At 44.7% G+C, this 19,718-nt stretch overlaps 1 protein-coding gene across 1 annotated transcript in view; it reads right to left on the reverse strand.

The window, feature by feature from the left end:
• Positions 1-19,718, reverse strand: part of MYO16 (myosin XVI) — a 481,895-nt gene that overhangs the window by 423,719 nt on the left and 38,458 nt on the right. The window contains exon 4 of the mRNA XM_030202479.1: positions 1,329-1,437. Within this exon, the coding sequence (XP_030058339.1) occupies positions 1,329-1,437 (109 nt within the window). The remainder of the gene's footprint in view (positions 1-1,328; positions 1,438-19,718) is intronic.

Here is a 19,718-nt window from a genome sequence, read left to right on the forward strand (position 1 = left end):
GACCTAAAAGGTGCACTTAGGATAATAAAGAGAAAGCTAGCAGTACATTTGTGTATAAGAAGAAATGTACCACCAAATAAAAATGAGGTAATATTGGCCTTATAGACGCCATCAGTGAGCCCCATTATTAACACTGTATTGCAATCAGTAGGACATATAGAGATATGTACCTTGAAAGAATAGACATTTCAAAAGTGAGCTGCCTAAAATTCTACTGGCCCTTCAAGTTAAAGCTTGTTACAGAACTAAAAAGAGTATAAAATAAAGTTTTTAGATGTGAAAAATAGGGGAGATAGGAACTTTCAAATATATGGTAGACTTCAGTAAAGTGCAGAGCAGCACTGTTTTCTCTAGAAAAAGAAACTCAAGAACAAATGATAAATCTGGAAGGAGGCAAAATCCACTGCTTTTTCCTATGATAAGCAACGTGAAATCTATTTTACGTTTTGGGATCCTGCCAGATACTTGTGACTTAGATTGGCCACTGCTAGAAACAGGATACTGGGCTTGATGTATCTTTGGTCTGTCTCAGTATGGAAATGCTTATGTTCTTATATACTTATAGGCAACATAACCTTTAATAAGAAGATTGGCAAAAACTTGGAAGAAGGTGAAGTCTGGACATCTCTTGTTTTTATGACTCAGATGGTGCCTCCTCATCCTTAACAAGAAAACATTCAAAAGAAAAAAAAAAGAGAGGGAAGTTGTGGAAATCCCTTGCTTCAATGGCTTAGATAGAGCCTCCTTAACCTATAACAACAAAACATACTGCCATATAATAGAAACAAGAGAAGAGGGGTTAGGTAGTAAACCATACCATGGTCCCTGTCAGACAAGGATGGTAACTGTCATCTTTGGAGCAGTTTGCATAAACAACTGAAAAGACCCATTTTATTATTATATATTATGAACATATTCTTTAAAAATTGCAATAACATCATTCTCCAAAAATCAGAGCACTCTTGTCTTTCTTGGTAAAAGCAAAAATGCCTAAAGGATTAAGGCAATAGGGTATGAAAAGATGAGCGTGGAAGAAGAATAAGATTACAGAGGAAAGTGAAGGTGCCAGCTTATAGAGCGCAGCTGGGCAGGGTTGACAACAATTGTTATACAGCTTTGATGGCAAGTCTTACTATTTTTATAATTTTAATGAAGTTATTCTGTACGTGTGCATCACTGACAATCATAGCACACATGGCAAAAATTATAACTGTTGACTAAAGGGCTCTTGGTGCATGCTAATGCCTGTTAGTGTGTGCTAAGCTTTAGTAAAACGGTCCCTAAAACATGAAAAGTAAAAGCATGGAACAATAAAATTGAATACCTACTATTTTCGTCTAGATATGCCAATAGAATGTAGTTAGATTCTCTCCCTTCCATGGTGTAGTCAAGGGGAGTGTTTCCATTCACATCCTGCAGAAGTACGTTGGCTCCTGCCTAAGTTAAATAAGAGAAAAATGACATGCATTTTTTCTGTTAACGTCATATATATTTATTGAAGTTTTCATTGTAAAATCGAAGGTAATACATAATACAGAGAATTACAGTAATCCAACAGTGGAAGGCATAGCTTGTGAAATAACCCTGAAACTTTCTTTACTTAAAGATGACCTTATAGCCTGTAGCTGTCATAATTTAAAGAAAAATTTCTTAGAGTGTTTATCTGAGTTTGATATGATAATTTAGAGTCCAGGAAAACACTGAACACTTTTGATTCATTCTCAATTTGTAACAGCCCATTAATTACTTAGTTGGTAGAGACTCAAACTTTCAAAGCATATAACTTTGGTCTTTGATTTATTCAGCTTCAAACAACTTGGGTGAGACCAACTGTCAACCAGAGAGACAATTCAGCTCAAATTTTGTAAAGTTTTCTCAAAGGAGTTTAATTCAGGACATAATAAAGAAAAAGTCATTAGCATATGTCAATATGAATACTCCCAGGCCAGATAAAAATTTGCTCAAAGGCTGAAGAAAAATATTGAACAATAATGGTGAGGGGGGGGGGGGGGGGAAGCCATGTGGCACTCCACAAAAGGATTGTCAAGGCATATATGTTTTTCCTCCTCTCTGTACACAATATGTTCATTTAATTAAAAATTCAGAGAACCATTTTATTATTGTACCACTGAACCCCCAGTTCATTAAAGGCCCTGTTTACTAAGCTGTGCTATAGGTGTGTTAGTGTTTTTAACACGCATTAACCATGTCCATGCGTTAACTATGTAGGTGCCTATAGGGATATTGTAAGTACGTACATGGTTAACGCGCATTAAAAACGGTAATACGCCTATAATGCAGCTTAGAAAACAGGGCCCTAAGTCTGAACAATAATATTGAATGGTTGACAGTATCATAAGCTGCCAAAATTCAAATTGTAAAAAGGCTACCTCTTTACCCCTACTCCAACAACCATGGACCTCTGTGGCTAGAGCCAAAATCTCATTGCTATGCTGTGATCTAAAACCATGCTGAGTATAATACAAACTATCTGACAAAAATGGTAACAATGGCCCCATCCATTGTGGAACAGTACAGTGTCACTGCCTTCCAGCCAGTGCCTGCTTACCCAGACCCCTCCAGCTGAGCCACAATCCATCCATATGCCCATAATCAGACCACCTTCTCAGGGGACAAACACCTCTGATAGCATTGCCTCTGTAGTTCCCTGCTATGACGTTGGTGCTATACCTTAGATATGTTCCCCTGGTAACAACACCTGCCTCCAGCTGTCCCTCTCCCTGCCTTCAGAGAGCCAGCTGCACCACAATGTAAGACATGTAGGATGTGTTGATCTCAACTGCAAACCTTTTACACACACAGGGCACCTTCCAGGTGCTGAACAGCTCACCCCAGAACAGCCTGCCCAGGACCACACTGTCATGGATCATGGTGTCCAGAATCAGCCCTCCCTAGAACAGCCTGCCAGGACCAGCCTGCCCTGGATCTGGATGCCCAGGACCAGCCTGCTCAAGAACAACCCACCCAGGACCAGACCAGCCCACTCCTGGACCACTGTGCCCCAAAGACACCATGGGGAGAAGTCAAAATAGACCTGGCCCTGGGAGGTACCAAATCCCCCCGCCACAACCACTAGAAGCTCAGCAGGGGGGAGAAGAGGCACAAGAACAGCCCCCCCCCCCAGTAGATACACTGGAGAAAGCAGTTGATGGTTCCCCTGAAATGGCTGCCATGCCAGCTGGCCATGAAAATTTTGACAACCTTCTCAGGGCTGTAGAGGAGCTCCATTCTAGAATGTTCAAGACATCTGAATTGATTCTTGAGCAAGCCATAGGTCCATTCTATGACAGTGTGGGTGCTCTTATGCCTCTTGTTATACTCCTCCTCTGCATCATTTTGGGGTTGGACTATGGGAGACATTACCTAGGTTTGCTGCGGGTAGAATCTGTCACTTGTGGGTGGAAGCAAAATCACAGACATGGGTGTGTATTGGTTGGTATGTTGACCCTGTGGAGGTGGGGTAATGGTTGTGGGTTCTGATGTCATCTAGAGGGAAGGATTGTGTTGAAGGTTAGAGGGGAAGGGGGTTTGGGAATCCCTGTACTGCATACCTAGAGCCAGCCGCTGGTGATCTCCCATTGGTCAAATCTGTGATAGATTCCTGAATGCTGCAGGATGTAAGCATTGTGGTTGGAGCCTTGGTAGCAGGCATGCACATCCACAATATTACCCTGGGCATCACACATGGCTTGCATTTTCATGGAATTATATGATTTTCAATTCCTTTAGGTGTCCTTGTGTGCCGGGGTGGGGGGGTCTGAGTGTGACATGTGTGAAGTCGATGATGCCTTTGACCAAGGGTCTATGGTATAGAACAGCCATATTGTTCTGGATTGCCTGGGAGGTAGTGGGCAAGGTAATATAGTGTGAGGTGTGGGTGAGGAAGGCATCAAGGAATTGGGAATGACAGTTGGCGATAGTGGGCTTGGTGAGGCCTACATTGACTGTTAGCACTGACAGGAAGGTGCTGGTAGTGAAAAAGGCAAGAGAGGCAGTCACCTTCAGGTAGACTGGCACAGGAAGCATTAACCAGCTAACACGCTGACATGAAGTGGAGTGGCCTAGTGGTTAGGGTGGTGGACTTTGGTCCTGGGGAACTGAGTTCAATTCCCGGCACAGGCAGCTCCTTGTGACTCTGGGCAAGTCACTTAACCCTCCATTGCCCCATGTAAGCCACATTGAGCCTGCCATGAGTGGGAAAGCACGGGGTACAAATGCAATAAAAATAAAATAAATTACCACATGCTAATTGATTAACATGGACTTAACTCAGGAGCAGTTAGCACCTCTTTAACCAGGAGGCGGTAAGTGCTCCCATGTTAATCTTCTTAAATGGCCATGTGCTAATGCTAACATTAATGCACAGAAAATCTTATCATAGGTATCCAATAATACTTCAATAGGTAGATTTACAGAAAACCAAACATCAAAATCACTTATCTTCTTTAATACTTCATCTTCATGATATATTGGTGACCTCAGCGGTGCTCATTGCTAATACTTAGACATAGCAATGTACCCAGCACCCACCTCTTCATCGGTTCACCTGATTAATTCTATTAAGCTATTTGCTATTTGCCAATTAATACAGTTTTTTTTCAACTTATCTATTTATGTCAAAACTAGGGGCTCTGCTGTCCGACATGCATGTTTCGCTCAAAAGCAAGCTCTCTCAAGGACATTCCCCCCAAGCCTCCATTAGCACCAGCTCTGCTTCTACTATTCGGAACCTAAATATATGTGCAAGGATTTACACTAGGGGGCCCTTTTAGTAAGCTGCTTAAGCGTCTATGTGCACCTAACACGCACCAAAATGGAGTTCCCGCATGTCTGATACTTGCATTCGAAAATATTTTCAGATGTGCATGTTGGACATGCGCCAAGTGGCACTTGATGCGTGTAGGTCATTACCACCCAGTTACCATGTGAGACTTTACCACTAAGTCAATGGCTGGTGGTAAGGTCTCAGACCCAAAATGGACGCATGGCAATTTTCATTTTGACGCACGTCCATTTTCAGAAAAAAAATTTTTAAAGGCATTTTTTACGTGTGTGCTGAAAAATGATTCTGCCCTTTGTAGTAAATGAGACATTTGGTCGTCTGAATATCCAAACATTTCTAACTCAGGTGCTGTCGCCATTTTTCTGCTGAGGTCAGATCTCCACCTGAACAATCTTATTAAACAGACCTAACTAGTAGTGTGGGGAATCTTCTCAACTAATACTCATTATTGTCCCAAACACATATATATTAAGTCCAGTATTATAACATTTCAATTACTGTATGGTTATCAAGCATTATATCTTTATTCGGGGATCTTCAGATTTCCAGATCATTTCCACCATACGGGGAATCTTCCCCAATTCTAATGGTGTTCCTTACATCTTCTTGGATCAATCCGATTTTAAGATTTTACTATTTTTTTTATCAGTCTATATTTTGCTTTAACTCTCTCAATAAATTCAAAGCATTATTTAGCATAACTAAACTTAAATTGATTAGCAGCTAAGCAGCAATTTTTCTTTCAAATCAAACCTCCGCCGACTTGGCCAGGTTTCGTCTATACTTCGTCAGGGAAGAGGTTTGCATTCTGTGTTCACTTCCGTGTCCCAGAAAAAATGATTCTGTGCACCCAAAGCACATGTCTACACTACTGCGGGCCATTTTTCAGCGCGACTCTGTAAATGGACCCCTAGGTTTTTATTGGCATAAATGGGCATACACAGATTTAGGTGCTAAGGTATCAACTAAGTGTATTCAATAAACTGCGCCTAAATCATATAGAATACACTTAAATCTGCACAGAGTTTTTAGGTGCCATATATAGAATACGGCTAGGAGTAATTTTTTTCCACATGGATTTTTCAGGCGCTAAATATAGAATCTAACACTTTGTGTGCTAACAAATCCTAATTGACACAAATACATATTTGATTTAACTGGAAAAGGCAACTAGAAATAGTATCTGTGATGCAAAGAACTCCTATCAGGCTAGAAAATAAGCAGCTATGATGCAATTACTAAAGTATGCTAAGGTAATACCACATATTATTTGCCCCTAAATGAGCATTAAATGGTAATAAATTTGCTTTACATTACTATAACATATTAGTTTAATTTACTGAGGAAAACTTAATAATGTGGGGGAAGTCATGCAAATGCATGCAAAACACCTCATTATTATGTAAATTGAATAATGCAGCTTGCGGTGAATAACACAAGCTAATTATACAAGAAAAATAACACCAGCATAGAGCTAATGTTATTTTGCCTTTCCAGGAGCATCTTAAAGGGGCTGATATTGAAAACTGCTTCACTCCTCAAAGACTTCCACCCTCCTGTAGGCCCCCTGGGTCAAGCTACCATATACCTCAATACTACCACTAGGGTCACAGGTGCCATTTAACCCTGTTGGCAGCAGGGGCAGCAGCAACTGGGAATGGCTCCTGTCCTGGAACCCTCTATACCAGCAGGGACTGAAACAAGTACATCTGGGATGCTAATGGGAGGGTGGGGTTCCGCAAGAGGGCGGTAAAGGGGAGATTCTTCAGGGAGGAGGGAAGCAAAGTTCAGCTCTGGCCCTTTCAAGATCACTCCCTGAGAGCACCAGGCCATGGATTAGAGGACCAATGCTCCCAGGGAAACTGAATAATTCAGCTTGTGAGGTTGATCTAACGTTCAGTTCTGAGCTACTGCAGTTAGTAACTCCAACAGTAAACTAAGGTAAAGGGCCTACTTTTATGGCAGTTTGATTACTACACCCCTAAATTTACAATTTATAAACACCTAAAATAGCAGCCCTAGCTATACTTCATGGAACTATGGAAGCCCAAAAATTTAACGTCTGCTTTGGACCACGCTTACGTTTTTATCAGTCTTGCTGTGGCTCAAAATCAAGGGTTATTTTGAAAATAACCTATAAGAATGTTTTTCAGGGCTACACTATTCTAATAGTTTATTTATTCTCTTTTCTAATTATGTATAGCAATGTATATATAATATAACTTTTCTCAGTTCCAAGAAATTGCTATGAGCTAGTACTGCAAATTCATTTCACGGAAATTATATTTGTGATGAGTTAGTCACACAGGTCAAATTGGTGAAGTCTGCTAGAGCAGAGATAAGTGATATAGCATAGTTTTTGTACTGAAGTCACTCAGCATTCACAAAATGGGTAATACATTTTAATTTACATTTACTTTTCTACAGCACCTTGATGCAAATGGATTGTACTAGTCTTCGTATGAAAATATGTTACTCAGCAACTAATTATGTTTATTCAAACATATGATTTTGTTTTAGTTTCTTTGGGCAGCTAAAATTTAACAGCTATGTTTGCACTGTTTCAATTCCATAAGAAAGTGATGGAAACCATCAATAACTGTTGCCTTGGTAACAATGCAAGACTGTGATTGCTATCTTAGGGGTCTGTGTATTAAGCATTTTTTTATTCATACCAAAATGGGAAAAAAATCCTTTAGCATGTCTTGCCTATTATCCTCCATATTCTATATAGCTCAACTTAAGTTACATGTGCAAATCTGGTCATAATGTGGATTTGCGAACACAACTTAATTAGTTAACAAACCCAATCAGCACCAACAACAATTATTGACACTAATTAGCGCTAATTAGAATTTATGTGCAGAAATGTCTAAGCGTATTCTATAACATGTTGCACATAAATTCTAAATCACAGGTTGAAAAGAGGGTGTGGGCATGGGTGTAGAATGGGTGGTTCATGGGCATTTCTAAATTCTATGCGCATTGTTATAGAATACGCCCAGTTTGCATGTAATTTAGGAATTGACATTTGCACCGAGTTTTACTTGGCGTAACTGTCTGCAACTAAATTTAGTCATGCAGATGGATGCCCGGTGTGTTCTATAAACTGCATGGAAATTTAAGCTTGTAGCAGGACTAATTGCAGCCACGTATATTTAGGCACAGATTAGTGCTAAGCGCGATTCTATAAAGAACACATGCTCTTTATAGAATTGCACTGTGTGTTTTATTTTTGGCACCAATGTTTAGGCACAACTTATAGAATTTACCACTTACTGTGAACTTGCACGTAAATGAGGTGAAAGCAGTGGCGTTCCTAGGGGGGGCGGTGGGTGCGGTCCGCCCCGGGTGCACGCCGCTGGGGGGGTGCCGCACACGCCTGTCCTCTGTTCATTCCATGCTGCTTTTCTGCCACAGAACAGGTTACTTCCTGTTCCGGGACAGAGAAGAAGCATGGAACGAATGGAGGGCAGGCGCGCGTGGCACCCCCCCAGCGGTGTGTACCCGGGGGGGTTCTTTCACGGGGGGTGTCCTTTCACCGGGGGGGTCACGCTGCATCCAGGGTGGGCGCTGCACCCGGGGGGCGGAGCGCATCGGCAATCCACCCCGGGTGTCAGCCCCCCTAGGAACGCCACTGGGTGAAAGGTCACTTATCATGGGGGACTTCATCATCCCAACCTCACTCCTGCTCTACTCATCAGGTCCAGACCTCCAATATCAAAGACTCAAGAATCAAAAATTGACCTGATCCTCTTCCTTCTACTCTGGAATAAATTCTTATAAAATTCTGGGGGTCCTGATCTTCACCACCAGGATGGAGCTGATAGATCTCCTGCTGTTATCCCTACTTGCTTATGAATAGCACTGTCTCGCAGCACCTGATCAATATCAGGAGTATATCTATTGATAAACAGGACACACTATTGAGCAATGTACTCATTATTTTGCAATAGTGCAAACTATTGTACAGTAGTATGCATTATTAACAAACTCATGAACTTACAGGGTTTATTCCTATTATTTGGGGTTAAAAATGACAGGGACAATATTCAGCTGGCAGAGGTAAGTTTTTTTTTTGACACCGCTGGTAGTATCCCCAGCTATTCAATGCCAGACCACGTCTAGACCCTGACATTGAATATATGGTTATAAGTAGCCAGATAACACTTATCCAGTTAGATGTGATATTCAGAACTTAACCAGATAAAGGTAGGACTATTTTTAATACAATTCTATTTATCCGGTTGCTGAATAAATGCCAGATCCGTCCCCAAACCACCCACAAAATACCTGGTCCTGGCTTAGGACCTAATTGGGTATATTCAGTGGCACTATCCAGTTAAGTTTCGCTGAGTATACCCACTTAGTCCTGGACAAGCAATTTGAAAAGCCATGAGCCTCTCCTGGCTATTTAAGTGGCTTGGAATATCAACACGACATGAATCAACATGGGAAATGCTGTTGACATTTTCTATGTAATTTCAAGCAAATGCACATTGCTAATCACTTTGCTAGAAGATTAATAAAGCATAAGGTTGCATCATTTATGGAGTACAAACTCAAGTGAAGAATCCGATCACTACAAACAAATTTCTACTCTAAGTCAAAAAATAGTGATCACTCCTAATACCCTTATCTGTTCTGTAGATCTTTATCGACAATCATTAATTCATTTTTAATGTTTATCATTGATAGGAGGACAAGAGCCTCAGTTGTTGCTGATCCCCAAAGGGCATTCATAGGAATTGCATAATGAAGCATTTTCTGCTCAGCTGTACTCAATCATCGGCTCAAAATACCTCCATAAAAATCATACATATTTATTTCTTTATCATTTTATTTTTCTTTTCCATTGTTGAGTATAAGAGAGGACTGATAGAGACTTATCTTTCAATATTGTCGTAGCGCCGGATATGACTGCACACTGGGGGTGGAAACTATCGCCGGGTTGCTGTGGTAACCCGGTGGTACTTCCTTTTTAGCGAGCGGAAAGTCCACGTTGGGCTTACTGCCACTTTATAAAAGGGGCCCCTTAAATTGCAAGCCCTCAGGGGACAGGAAAATATCTACTGTGCCTGAATGCAACACCTTGAGCTACAACTGAAAAAGGTGTGAGCTATATTCAAAATCTCTTGTGTTCATTAGATATATTAGTTATTTCCCTGTTTCTATCTCTGTGGGGATCATAATTCTTGGTAGGGATATGTATGTTCTCTTAAGGAAAATGTTTCTGTAATGTGAATATATATGAACATTTCTGAGACATATGCCTGGCTGGTTAAATAGCATTTTAGCACCTAACCACTGATTTTCAGAGGGATTATCTCCGCTGAATATTTGCGGTTAGCAGCTAGCAGCTGTCCGGCTTTATCTCATGACAATATAGCCAGTTAGGTGTGGATATTCAGTGCCAAACTAGCTATATTTAGTGGTTAAAACAGTCTGCATAAATAGCAGCCCTATCTTTAACCACTAAGCACTTAACTGGTTAGTGCTGAATATCAACTCAATCGGTTAAGTTGTTGCAGCCAAAAGTGAAACCGGATATTCAATGCCAGTTGCCGGATACAGGCCAGCACTGAATAACCAACCTGAGCGCTGGCAGAGGACAATCACCGTGGAGCCTAATGCTGGTTGAATATCAGGGGGGGGGGGGAAATGCCCTTAATTTTGTTTGGGGGGTGACTGCTAGTGCCACAGCTTCTAGTGCTGCCTGTTACAACTGCTCATCTAATCATACTTTTCCTTCCCTCTTTTCTCTCACCCTCTTCTACCTGCATTTTGTCTCCATCTTTCAAGGAACAGGGCAATGTGTTTATGTTCAGAATAAGTGTATAAAAAAACAAACATTAATGGATATGTGTGGTCAGAGTATCCTTTCTGTATCAGTCAAATGTGTACTGGTGACAACTGTAGAAACTGTAGCCAGGCATTGCTTATCTGAGTTCATTGAGATTATGACCATGGATTCTTAGCATAGTGGGCACCCAAAACCATGGTCAGGCCAGACCTTCACACAGTAGCCCAATATTTCCTTTCCTGTCTACTAACCGATATTCTGACTGAACAGATTTTCTCAATGACAGGGGTCATGGTAAATCCACATTGTTCATGGATGACACCAGGGTGCATTTTAGTGAAAAATCTGACCTCACAAATATCTTATGCATGAAGCACTAATTGTAGAATCGTCGGAAGTCTCAAATAATTTTTGAGTTTTAGCATTCTCCTGATTTCTTTGAAGTGTTTTGTCAGTCATAAGACATATGATTCACCCTAATAGGGTTAGAAATGTGCTTCTGGAAGCACTCCCGAAAGCTTGGAGAAAGACAATCTGTGGAAGCTCAAATGAATCACAACACTATTGGTACAACATAGCTAGGATAACTTAGCCCAAATGACGATCATAGTGCTGCTTTCAAACCCTATCACATTGGGTGACTTCCACAGAATTCCTTCTTACACATTTACAGATCACATTTCTGAGGACTCATAAACTTCCAATCACAGATTCACTGTTAGACAGGAAACCCTAGCCCTCTGACATGCTCATAAAACAAATCAGTGTAATTTATAGAAAGAGCAGGTACTAGCAAGATAGTATTAAAATCTAGCTACAAGGCAGTCCAAGGGGTATGCAAAGGGATGTGGAGACATGTGCAGAGATTCATTGTTGGGCTTAATGTCTATGTTAGTAGAGACTGAAAAGCAGGGCCATGTGCAATGCTGAATTTGCACAGAATTTTCTCACCTCTGCAGAATGCTTAGTATTTTTCACTTGCTGTGCAGAATTTAGTGTAGACATGGCATTAGCTGCTCTACTCACTGTCTCTCCCCTTCCCCCCCCCCCCCCCGAGATTGTGTGTTAAGAGGAGGAGGAGGAAGTGAATATCTATACATCAGGCCGCTTCCTCCTTCTGTTCTGGTTTAGACCCGATTGCTCGTGGGAAACACGGAGGGAGGAGGACCCTCTGTACAGCCTGTGATAGATAAAGATAGAGAGGGGCTTAATTTCTCAGAGAACAGCCTGGAACATAGTTTCACTGTTTCTTTTCCGACTCCAGAGAGGCAGGGGTATTCTGCTCCAGCTTCTCCCATCCAGATAGCCTGCAAGGAGCAGGAGCGGAGGAAATGACCCCAGAGCAGAGTTGAATGTTGTTGCAAAAACCACAGAAAGGCAGTATATCAAGATCCATTTCCATTCCATTCCATTCCATTTCCATCCAACTCCTTAATGTAGTTCTTTTTTAACTTTTGCTGCTGCCCCAGCCTACCCACCCCCTCCCCTCCTCTAGGTGCTTGGATAACTACTACTACTATAAATCATTTCTATAGCGCTACCAGTCGTTCGCAGCGCTTCACAATTGAACATGAAGAAAGAAAAGTCAGTCCCTGCTCAAAATAACTTACAATCTAAATCAGAACAGACAGACAGGACCAATAAGGATAAGGGTAGGACAGACAGAAGGACACATAGGGAAAGGGACTATTGAAGAGAGGAAGACAAGATAAAGGTTACGAGCAAGTGACAAGTTAGGAGTCAAAAGCAGCATCAAACAGGTAGGCCTTTAGCCCAGATTTGAAGGCGGCCAGGGATGGAGCTAGACGTAACTTCTGGATTCACCTATGCTCTCCCTACGCAGAGAAAGGTAGTAACAAAGTAGTTGTACTTTGTTGCAGTACTTCAGAACAATTGGAAGTACTTTTACTTGTAACGAGTTACATTTTTTTTTTGCAATACTTTTTACTTGTAACGAGTTACATTTAAGCTGTACTTTTGTACTTAGTAACAAAGTACAAATTTGGAAAGTAATAAAAAAAAACTACTAAAAAACCCCATCCCTCTGCTTCTCCACCTCCTTAGGCTTTCCAAGCAATGTCAGACGCGGCTTACAGTTGGCAGCAGACTGGGCTCGAACCTTTGGTCCCAGAAACAGCTGAGCTGGGACCAGAAGTTTGGAACCAATCAGACAGAAGCCAGGATCAGACATCACCTGGAAACACTAGTCCCCGCCCTCTATACCTGCTCAGAACAGCTGTTGATTGGCGATTACTTTGCTGTTGTCAGGCTTAGCTACTACTACTTAGCATTTCTATAGCGCTGCCAGGGTTACGCAGCGCTGTACAAGTTTAAACATGGGGAAGGACAGTCCCTGCTCAAGAGAGCTTGCCTGAACTGCTCCTTCACTGCATGCAGGGCCCACTCTCTCTCCCCTCCCATCCAGTGGCGTTCCTAGGGTGGCTGACACCCGGGGCGGATCGCCGATGCGCCCCCCCCCCGGGTGCAGCGCGACCCCACCACCCCCGGCGAAAGTACATCTCCCCCCCGGCGAAAGGACACCCCCCCCCGGGTGCATTTTTACCTGCTAGAGGGGGGTGCCGCGCGCCTGTTGGCTTCGCTCGTTCCATGCGCCCTCTGCCCCGGAACAGGAAGTAACCTGTTCCATAGGAGATGAGCAGGACCCCGGCTCTCTGCAGCACTGCTAGTGCTTTATGTGCCAAGCCTGCCTCCTCTGATATAAGCTTCCAGGACTGGTGCGTTGGATGCATAGACATGTGGAAAATACTTGATTGTGGGGTGTGCAGTAACAATTCTAGGTGCATTGATGTCATAGTGAGTTATTTGAGCCTCTGAAGTAGAGGGGAAGGTGTCTGATGGATTGGCATATGGAGGGCTGCCACTTGGTATGTTGGACCAGGCTACGGACCCAGGGCAGGCTCTGGCTCAGGTCATTATTTCAACAAAGTCAAGTGACTCACGACAGCAGATTTTGGGATGCTGCCCTTTGGCATCTGTAGACCCTGCCCTGTGAAGCAGAGACTGGTGAAGAGCTGTGTATGCATCTTATACAGGGCATGTTGCTATCAATGGCCCTGGAAACACCACTCATTGAGCATATACTAGTTCCAACAGACATTTCCTCAGGTACAAGGGGTGAGGGAGGAAAAGAGCAGGGAAGTAGGGACAGAGGCTTAGAAACATGGATAACTCTATTAGATTCCCTCTCAACCATCTAGTAAATCTGCAGCAATTTGTCCAACTCTGAAATGGAGTGTCAATTCCTGTTTTATACTCAAAATGAGAAGAACGTGCATCACGAGGGAAGACAAAGGGGAAATGGTCATGTCTGGCCCACTTAATTTTCTATTGTTATCACATCAACAATTCATTCCAAGCTAACTCAGTTATTTGCAACTGCTAACCCCCTACTCCCTCCACCCTTCAATTACTAAAGTTGAGTTCAAAATTGTAAACTGTGACAAAGAAACAATAACTAAGTTCAGTATTTGATTGCTAGGGCATCTGAACCAGAGTCATTTTTTTTCTTCAGGACACTTTTATTTGGCTGTCAAATTCTGGCCATCGTTTTAACAGTGCTATGATTTATGGCAAATAATTCAGCAATAACACAGAAGTACAACAGTAATTCATCAGAAAAATACATGTGCATAAATATTGCATGTATAGCAACAGACACACAACAGAGATGAATTATCACAGGGCTGGAACTTGTGAGCACTAGAACCAGTTGCTGAGGTTTCAATTTTAGCTACTAAAGTTCCCAAAATTGATAGAACTAGGTAATAAACTATCAGGCCTCATTAAATACCATATCTAAACTGGGCAATGGCACTAAATATCAGGGTCTTCGATGCATACCAAAAGTTATCCAGGTGCCAGTCAATATTCACTTACTTGGGGGTCCTTTTACTAAGGTGCGTCGAAAAATGGCCTGGCTGGTGTAGACCCGTGTATTGGACGCGCACAGGTCCATTTTTCAGAGCACCTGCAAAAAAGGTCTTTTTGGGGCTGAAAATGGACATGCGGCAAAATAAAAATTGGTGCGCGGCCATTTTGGACCTGATACTTTGCCACACTGTCAATTGACCTAGCGGTAAGGTCTCACACAATAACCAGGCGGTAATGGTCTACGTGTGTACAAGGCCAATTATCGCCTGGCTAGCACCATGCACCGGAAAACTTCTGGTGTGCTTAGTGGATACACATAAAAAATGAAAATACCCCCGGGCCACACAGAAGCAGGGTGGTAGTTCAAAACTGACATGCATAGGACATGTGTAGATGCCTACGTGGCTTAGTAAAAGGGCCCCTTGATTAGCACTGTGAAGGAGAGGACCTGGGGGTAGATAAGATGGAAGTGGAAGAGGAAGAAGGGAGGCGGCTCACGAGCCGACATAGGCAGAACAGAGCCTTGCCTCCATTCCATCCCCAGAGAGCGAGAGAAGTAGTAATGCCCCCTAGAAAAGGGTGAAGGGAAAAAGACTACATTACCCAGCATCCCCCAAGAGAGAGCAGAGAAAGGTTCGTGACCCCTGTAAAATGGAGGAGAGGAAGAGACTACATTTCCCAGCAACCTCGGGGCAAAGCCTGGTACAGAGATTACCTTCCCCAGCAGGAACAGGGGGAGAACTCTAACAAGGAAAGGGTGGTGCCCCTGCAGGGTAATCAAGGGAAAGAGGAACAGCTGCAAAGTGGGTGGGAAGGGGAGCCCATGGAGTATCAAGAAGCTGGGCAGAGAGAAAGAGAGGAGAGCGAGGAAGAGCCTATGGACCTCTCAGCCTGGGCTCACTCCTTAGGTAACAAAATAAGGGACCAGGTAACTTCATGGTATGGTAACTGGGCTAAGAGAGGAAAGAGGAAAGGTCATGTGGGAGAAGGGGTCAGTGCTTAGAGAGAGTGACCCAGATGGGTGGGGCCTTTTCATTTTCCAGAGCTCGGGCTGTGAATGAACTTTGAGTTTAAAGAGTTCTGGTTGAAGAGGGATGAGAGATTTTCTCGGAGTGGGCTGAGCCCAGCAGGAAGAAGGTGGAGTGTGAACTGTGGCTAAAAAGCCTAAAAGAAGCTGAAGGGGTTTGAGCTGTGTGCTGAAGCCTCAAGAACTGTGTTTGTTTGTTTTTCTGGAACTGCTTGCAGTGTTTTGCCCCCTCCCAAGGGAGAGGGGGGGAGAAAGAAGATCCAGGGCTATAAAACTGTCTAAAAGGAGCCCAGCTGGGTGCTGGAACCCTGGGAGTTAAAAGTTGTTTTTTTTTTTCTTGCTGTGTTTGTACCCCTGAGAGGAGCAACAGAGGGAATTGTGAGGTTTTTTTGTTGATTCAAGTATTGTGTCTTTTTGCACTGCTGGACTATTGGATCCCAAGCAAAATAAAGAACTTGTTAGTTTTGCTTTGAAGTTGATTTCTTTGAGCCCTGCCCTGCGGACTGCAGTGAACCAGGAGGTTGGGCAGCAAGGGTGAAGGGGAGATCCCGAGGACCCTCAGGTGGAGGGAAGGATCTTTTACAAGTGGTGGCAGTGGTGAGATCCACAGCGGACGTCCACGCAGAAGGCAGACGGACCCAAGGCGAGCTGAAGCCCGTCAAGGGGGCCAACGCTGAGAGCAGCGCAGACTCATCTCTGCTTCCGGTAAGCGCATACGGGAGCAGGGGTGGAGTGGAGGTGAGCGGGAAGTGGCCGCGGGGCCCAGGTGTTAAGCTATTGCACTTGGAGAGTTTTTTTGTTGTGCCCTCTTTGTAGGTGATGGCAGCAGCACCCATGATGGATCCTAAGGAGATTTTTGCCTGGATGACCCTGCAATTCCAAAAGCAGCATTAATTGGCGGAAAAGATGATCGGGGAGGCCCTAGCGGCTATTCGAGCCCAGCAGCAGCCGGTAATGGACTTGTTCCAGGAGTTCCTGCAGAGGGAGGCATACGCCCAGAGAGCCGTGAGTGGGTCAAGAGACCGGGACTTGATTGTTGATGGGACAAGCATGGTAGGACCTTATCACATGAACTGGCTCACCTGGGGTAAACTGACAGAAAAGGACAATGTCGATGACTTTTTGTGTGCTTTTGAGAGAGTGGCGGTAGCTGCTAAATGGCCCCAAGAACAATGGGCCATTCGTTTAGCCCCCTCTCTATCAGGGGAGGCACTAGCTGCTTTCCGTGGACTATCGCCCACAGATGCTGGGGATTACCGTAGGGTGAGAGAGGCCATCAGGGATAGGTATGGGCTTAGTGCTCAGGCCTATCGGAGGCAATTTAGAGCCCTAGCTTGGGGGAAAGGGGAGTCTCCCAAGGGCCTAGCCACGAAATTGATGGACCTAGCGAAGAAGTGGCTAGAGCCGAAGGGACGTATGGTGGGAGATATCCTACAGGAAATAGTGTTAGAACAATTCCTGCAAGCCTTACCCGAGGAAGTAAGGGTATTGGTGGTACGGAGGGGGTGTCGTACCCTGAAGGAAGCTGTGGGGAGCCTAGAATGCGGTATGGAAGCCCAGGAGTGGGGTAAGGTGGGGAAAGACCAAAAGGGAGGGGAAGCAAGTGGTAGCTTTCCTGAGGGGCTGGGCCTGTCATCCTCAATTCCAGAGAGGTGTCTGAGGAGCCTCGGACTCCTCTCTCCCCGTTTTAAGGGCCAAACTCAGGGAAGGGTCACGAAGGGGGCCTGGTTGTCTCAAAAGCGCCTCTGCTACCAGTGTGGAGGGAGGGGGCATTTCCAAAATAGGTGTCCTGGTCGAGCGGGGTGGATCTCCCGGGTCTCTCCCAGTGCCCAATATAGTTATACCCAGGAGGTAGGGGTGGAGGGCATCACGGTAAAGGCCCTGTTGGACTCCGGGGCAGATCAGTCTATGATGTCAAGAGCCCTGTGGGAAAAGATAAGGGGGACCAGAGTGCCTGATAGGGGGGCTTATGACGGGCAGGTTGTGATCCAATGTATCCATGGAGCCAGCACCCCGAATAGGTTGCACCAGGTGAGCATTATGGGTCCCACGGGGAAGATAAAGCTTGCCATAGCGGTTTTGCCCAGATTGCCCCAAGAATTGATTTTGGGCAGGGATTGGCCGCCGTTCGCAGAATGTATAAAGAGTAAGAAGGTTATGGTGGCCACCCAAGTGCCGGCACGAGAGCGCCAGGCATCTGAGCCCAATTTAGATCAAATTTTCCCTTTTCAAGGTGAGGGGCTGGGGGAGCCCGGGAGGATTTGTAAGGCGAGGGCAGACAATAGGGCGGAGGAAGACCTGAGTCCCCAGATAGATGAGAGTTTTCAGCCAGGGGTACCGGAGAAGTGCCACTTTGCCAAAAGGAGAGTGAAATACCCGGGGTATACTGTAGGACAAGGCGAAGTCAGGCTGCTGATTGACAAGGTCCAGAGTGTCCAGGAGTTTCCCCGGCCTAGCACTAAGAAGCAGCTAAGGGGGTTCCTGGGGCTCATAGGGTATTACAGACGGTTTATCCCCCATTTCTCTACCCTATCAGCACCCCTTACTGACATGCTGAAGGGCAAGAAGCCCAATCAATTGAAGTGGGAGGATGAAGGGGCCCGGGCGATAGAAACACTCAGGAGGGCCCTGTGTCAGGAACCCGTGTTAAAAGCGGTTGATTTGGGGAAAAGCTTTATCCTGCAGACAGATGCTTCCGGGGTAGGGCTGGGAGCGGTATTGTCCCAGGATCATGAGGGGGAAGAGCATCCAGTGTTGTACCTGAGTAGAAAGCTCTTCCCACATGAAATTCACTACTCCACAATTGAAAAAGAGTGTTTAGCCATTAGGTGGGCAGTCCAGACCTGTCAGGTATACTTGGAGGGAAGAGAGTTTAAGTTGGTCACCGATCATGCGCCTTTAAAATGGCTTAGTCAAATGAAGAACAATAACTCTCGCCTCATGCAGTGGTACCTGGCTCTGCAGCCGTTCCGCTATTCGGTAGAGCATCAACCGGGCAATGCCCTGAGCGATGTCGATGCTTTATCCCGAATGGGAGAGGAGGATACAACCCCTAGGGTTCAGGAGAGGGGCAGTCTCTTAAGGGGTGGGGTATGTGAAGGAGAGGACCTGGGGGTAGATAAGATGGAAGTGGAAGAGGAAGAAGGGAGGCGGCTCACGAGCCGACATAGGCAGAACAGAGCCTTGCCTCCATTCCATCCCCAGAGAGCGAGAGAAGTAGTAATGCCCCCTAGAAAAGGGTGGAGGGAAAAAGACTACATTACCCAGCATCCCCCAAGAGAGAGCAGAGAAAGGTTCGTGACCCCTGTAAAATGGAGGAGAGGAAGAGACTACATTTCCCAGCAACCTCGGGGCAAAGCCTGGTACAGAGATTACCTTCCCCAGCAGGAACAGGGGGAGAACTCTAACAAGGAAAGGGTGGTGCCCCTGCAGGGTAATCAAGGGAAAGAGGAACAGCTGCAAAGTGGGTGGGAAGGGGAGCCCATGGAGTATCAAGAAGCTGGGCAGAGAGAAAGAGAGGAGAGCGAGGAAGAGCCTATGGACCTCTCAGCCTGGGCTCACTCCTTAGGTAACAAAATAAGGGACCAGGTAACTTCATGGAATGGTAACTGGGCTAAGAGAGGAAAGAGGAAAGGTCATGTGGGAGAAGGGGTCAGTGCTTAGAGAGAGTGACCCAGATGGGGGGGGGGGGGAGCCTTTTCATTTTTCAGAGCTCGGGCTGTGAATGAACTTTGAGTTTAAAGAGTTCTGGTTGAAGAGGGATGAGAGATTTTCTCGGAGTGGGCTGAGCCCAGCAGGAAGAAGGTGGAGTGTGAACTGTGGCTAAAAAGCCTAAAAGAAGCTGAAGGGGTTTGAGCTGTGTGCTGAAGCCTCAAGAACTGTGTTTGTTTGTTTTTCTGGAACTGCTTGCAGTGTTTTGCCCCCTCCCAAGGGAGAGGTGGGGGGGAGAAAGAAGACCCAGGGCTATAAAACTGTCTAAAAGGAGCCCAGCTGGGTGCTGGAACCCTGGGAGTTAAAAGTTTTTTTTTTTTTTCTTGCTGTGTTTGTACCCCTGAGAGGAGCAACATGGGGAATTGTGAGGTTTTTTTGTTGAGTCAAGTATTGTGTCTTTTTGCACTGCTGTACTGTTGGGATCCCAAGCAAAATAAAGAACTTGTTAGTTTTGCTTTGAAGTTGATTTCTTTGAGCCCTGC

Source organism: Microcaecilia unicolor, chromosome 4 (assembly GCF_901765095.1).
Source record: "Microcaecilia unicolor chromosome 4, aMicUni1.1, whole genome shotgun sequence".
NCBI lineage: Eukaryota > Metazoa > Chordata > Amphibia > Gymnophiona > Siphonopidae > Microcaecilia > Microcaecilia unicolor.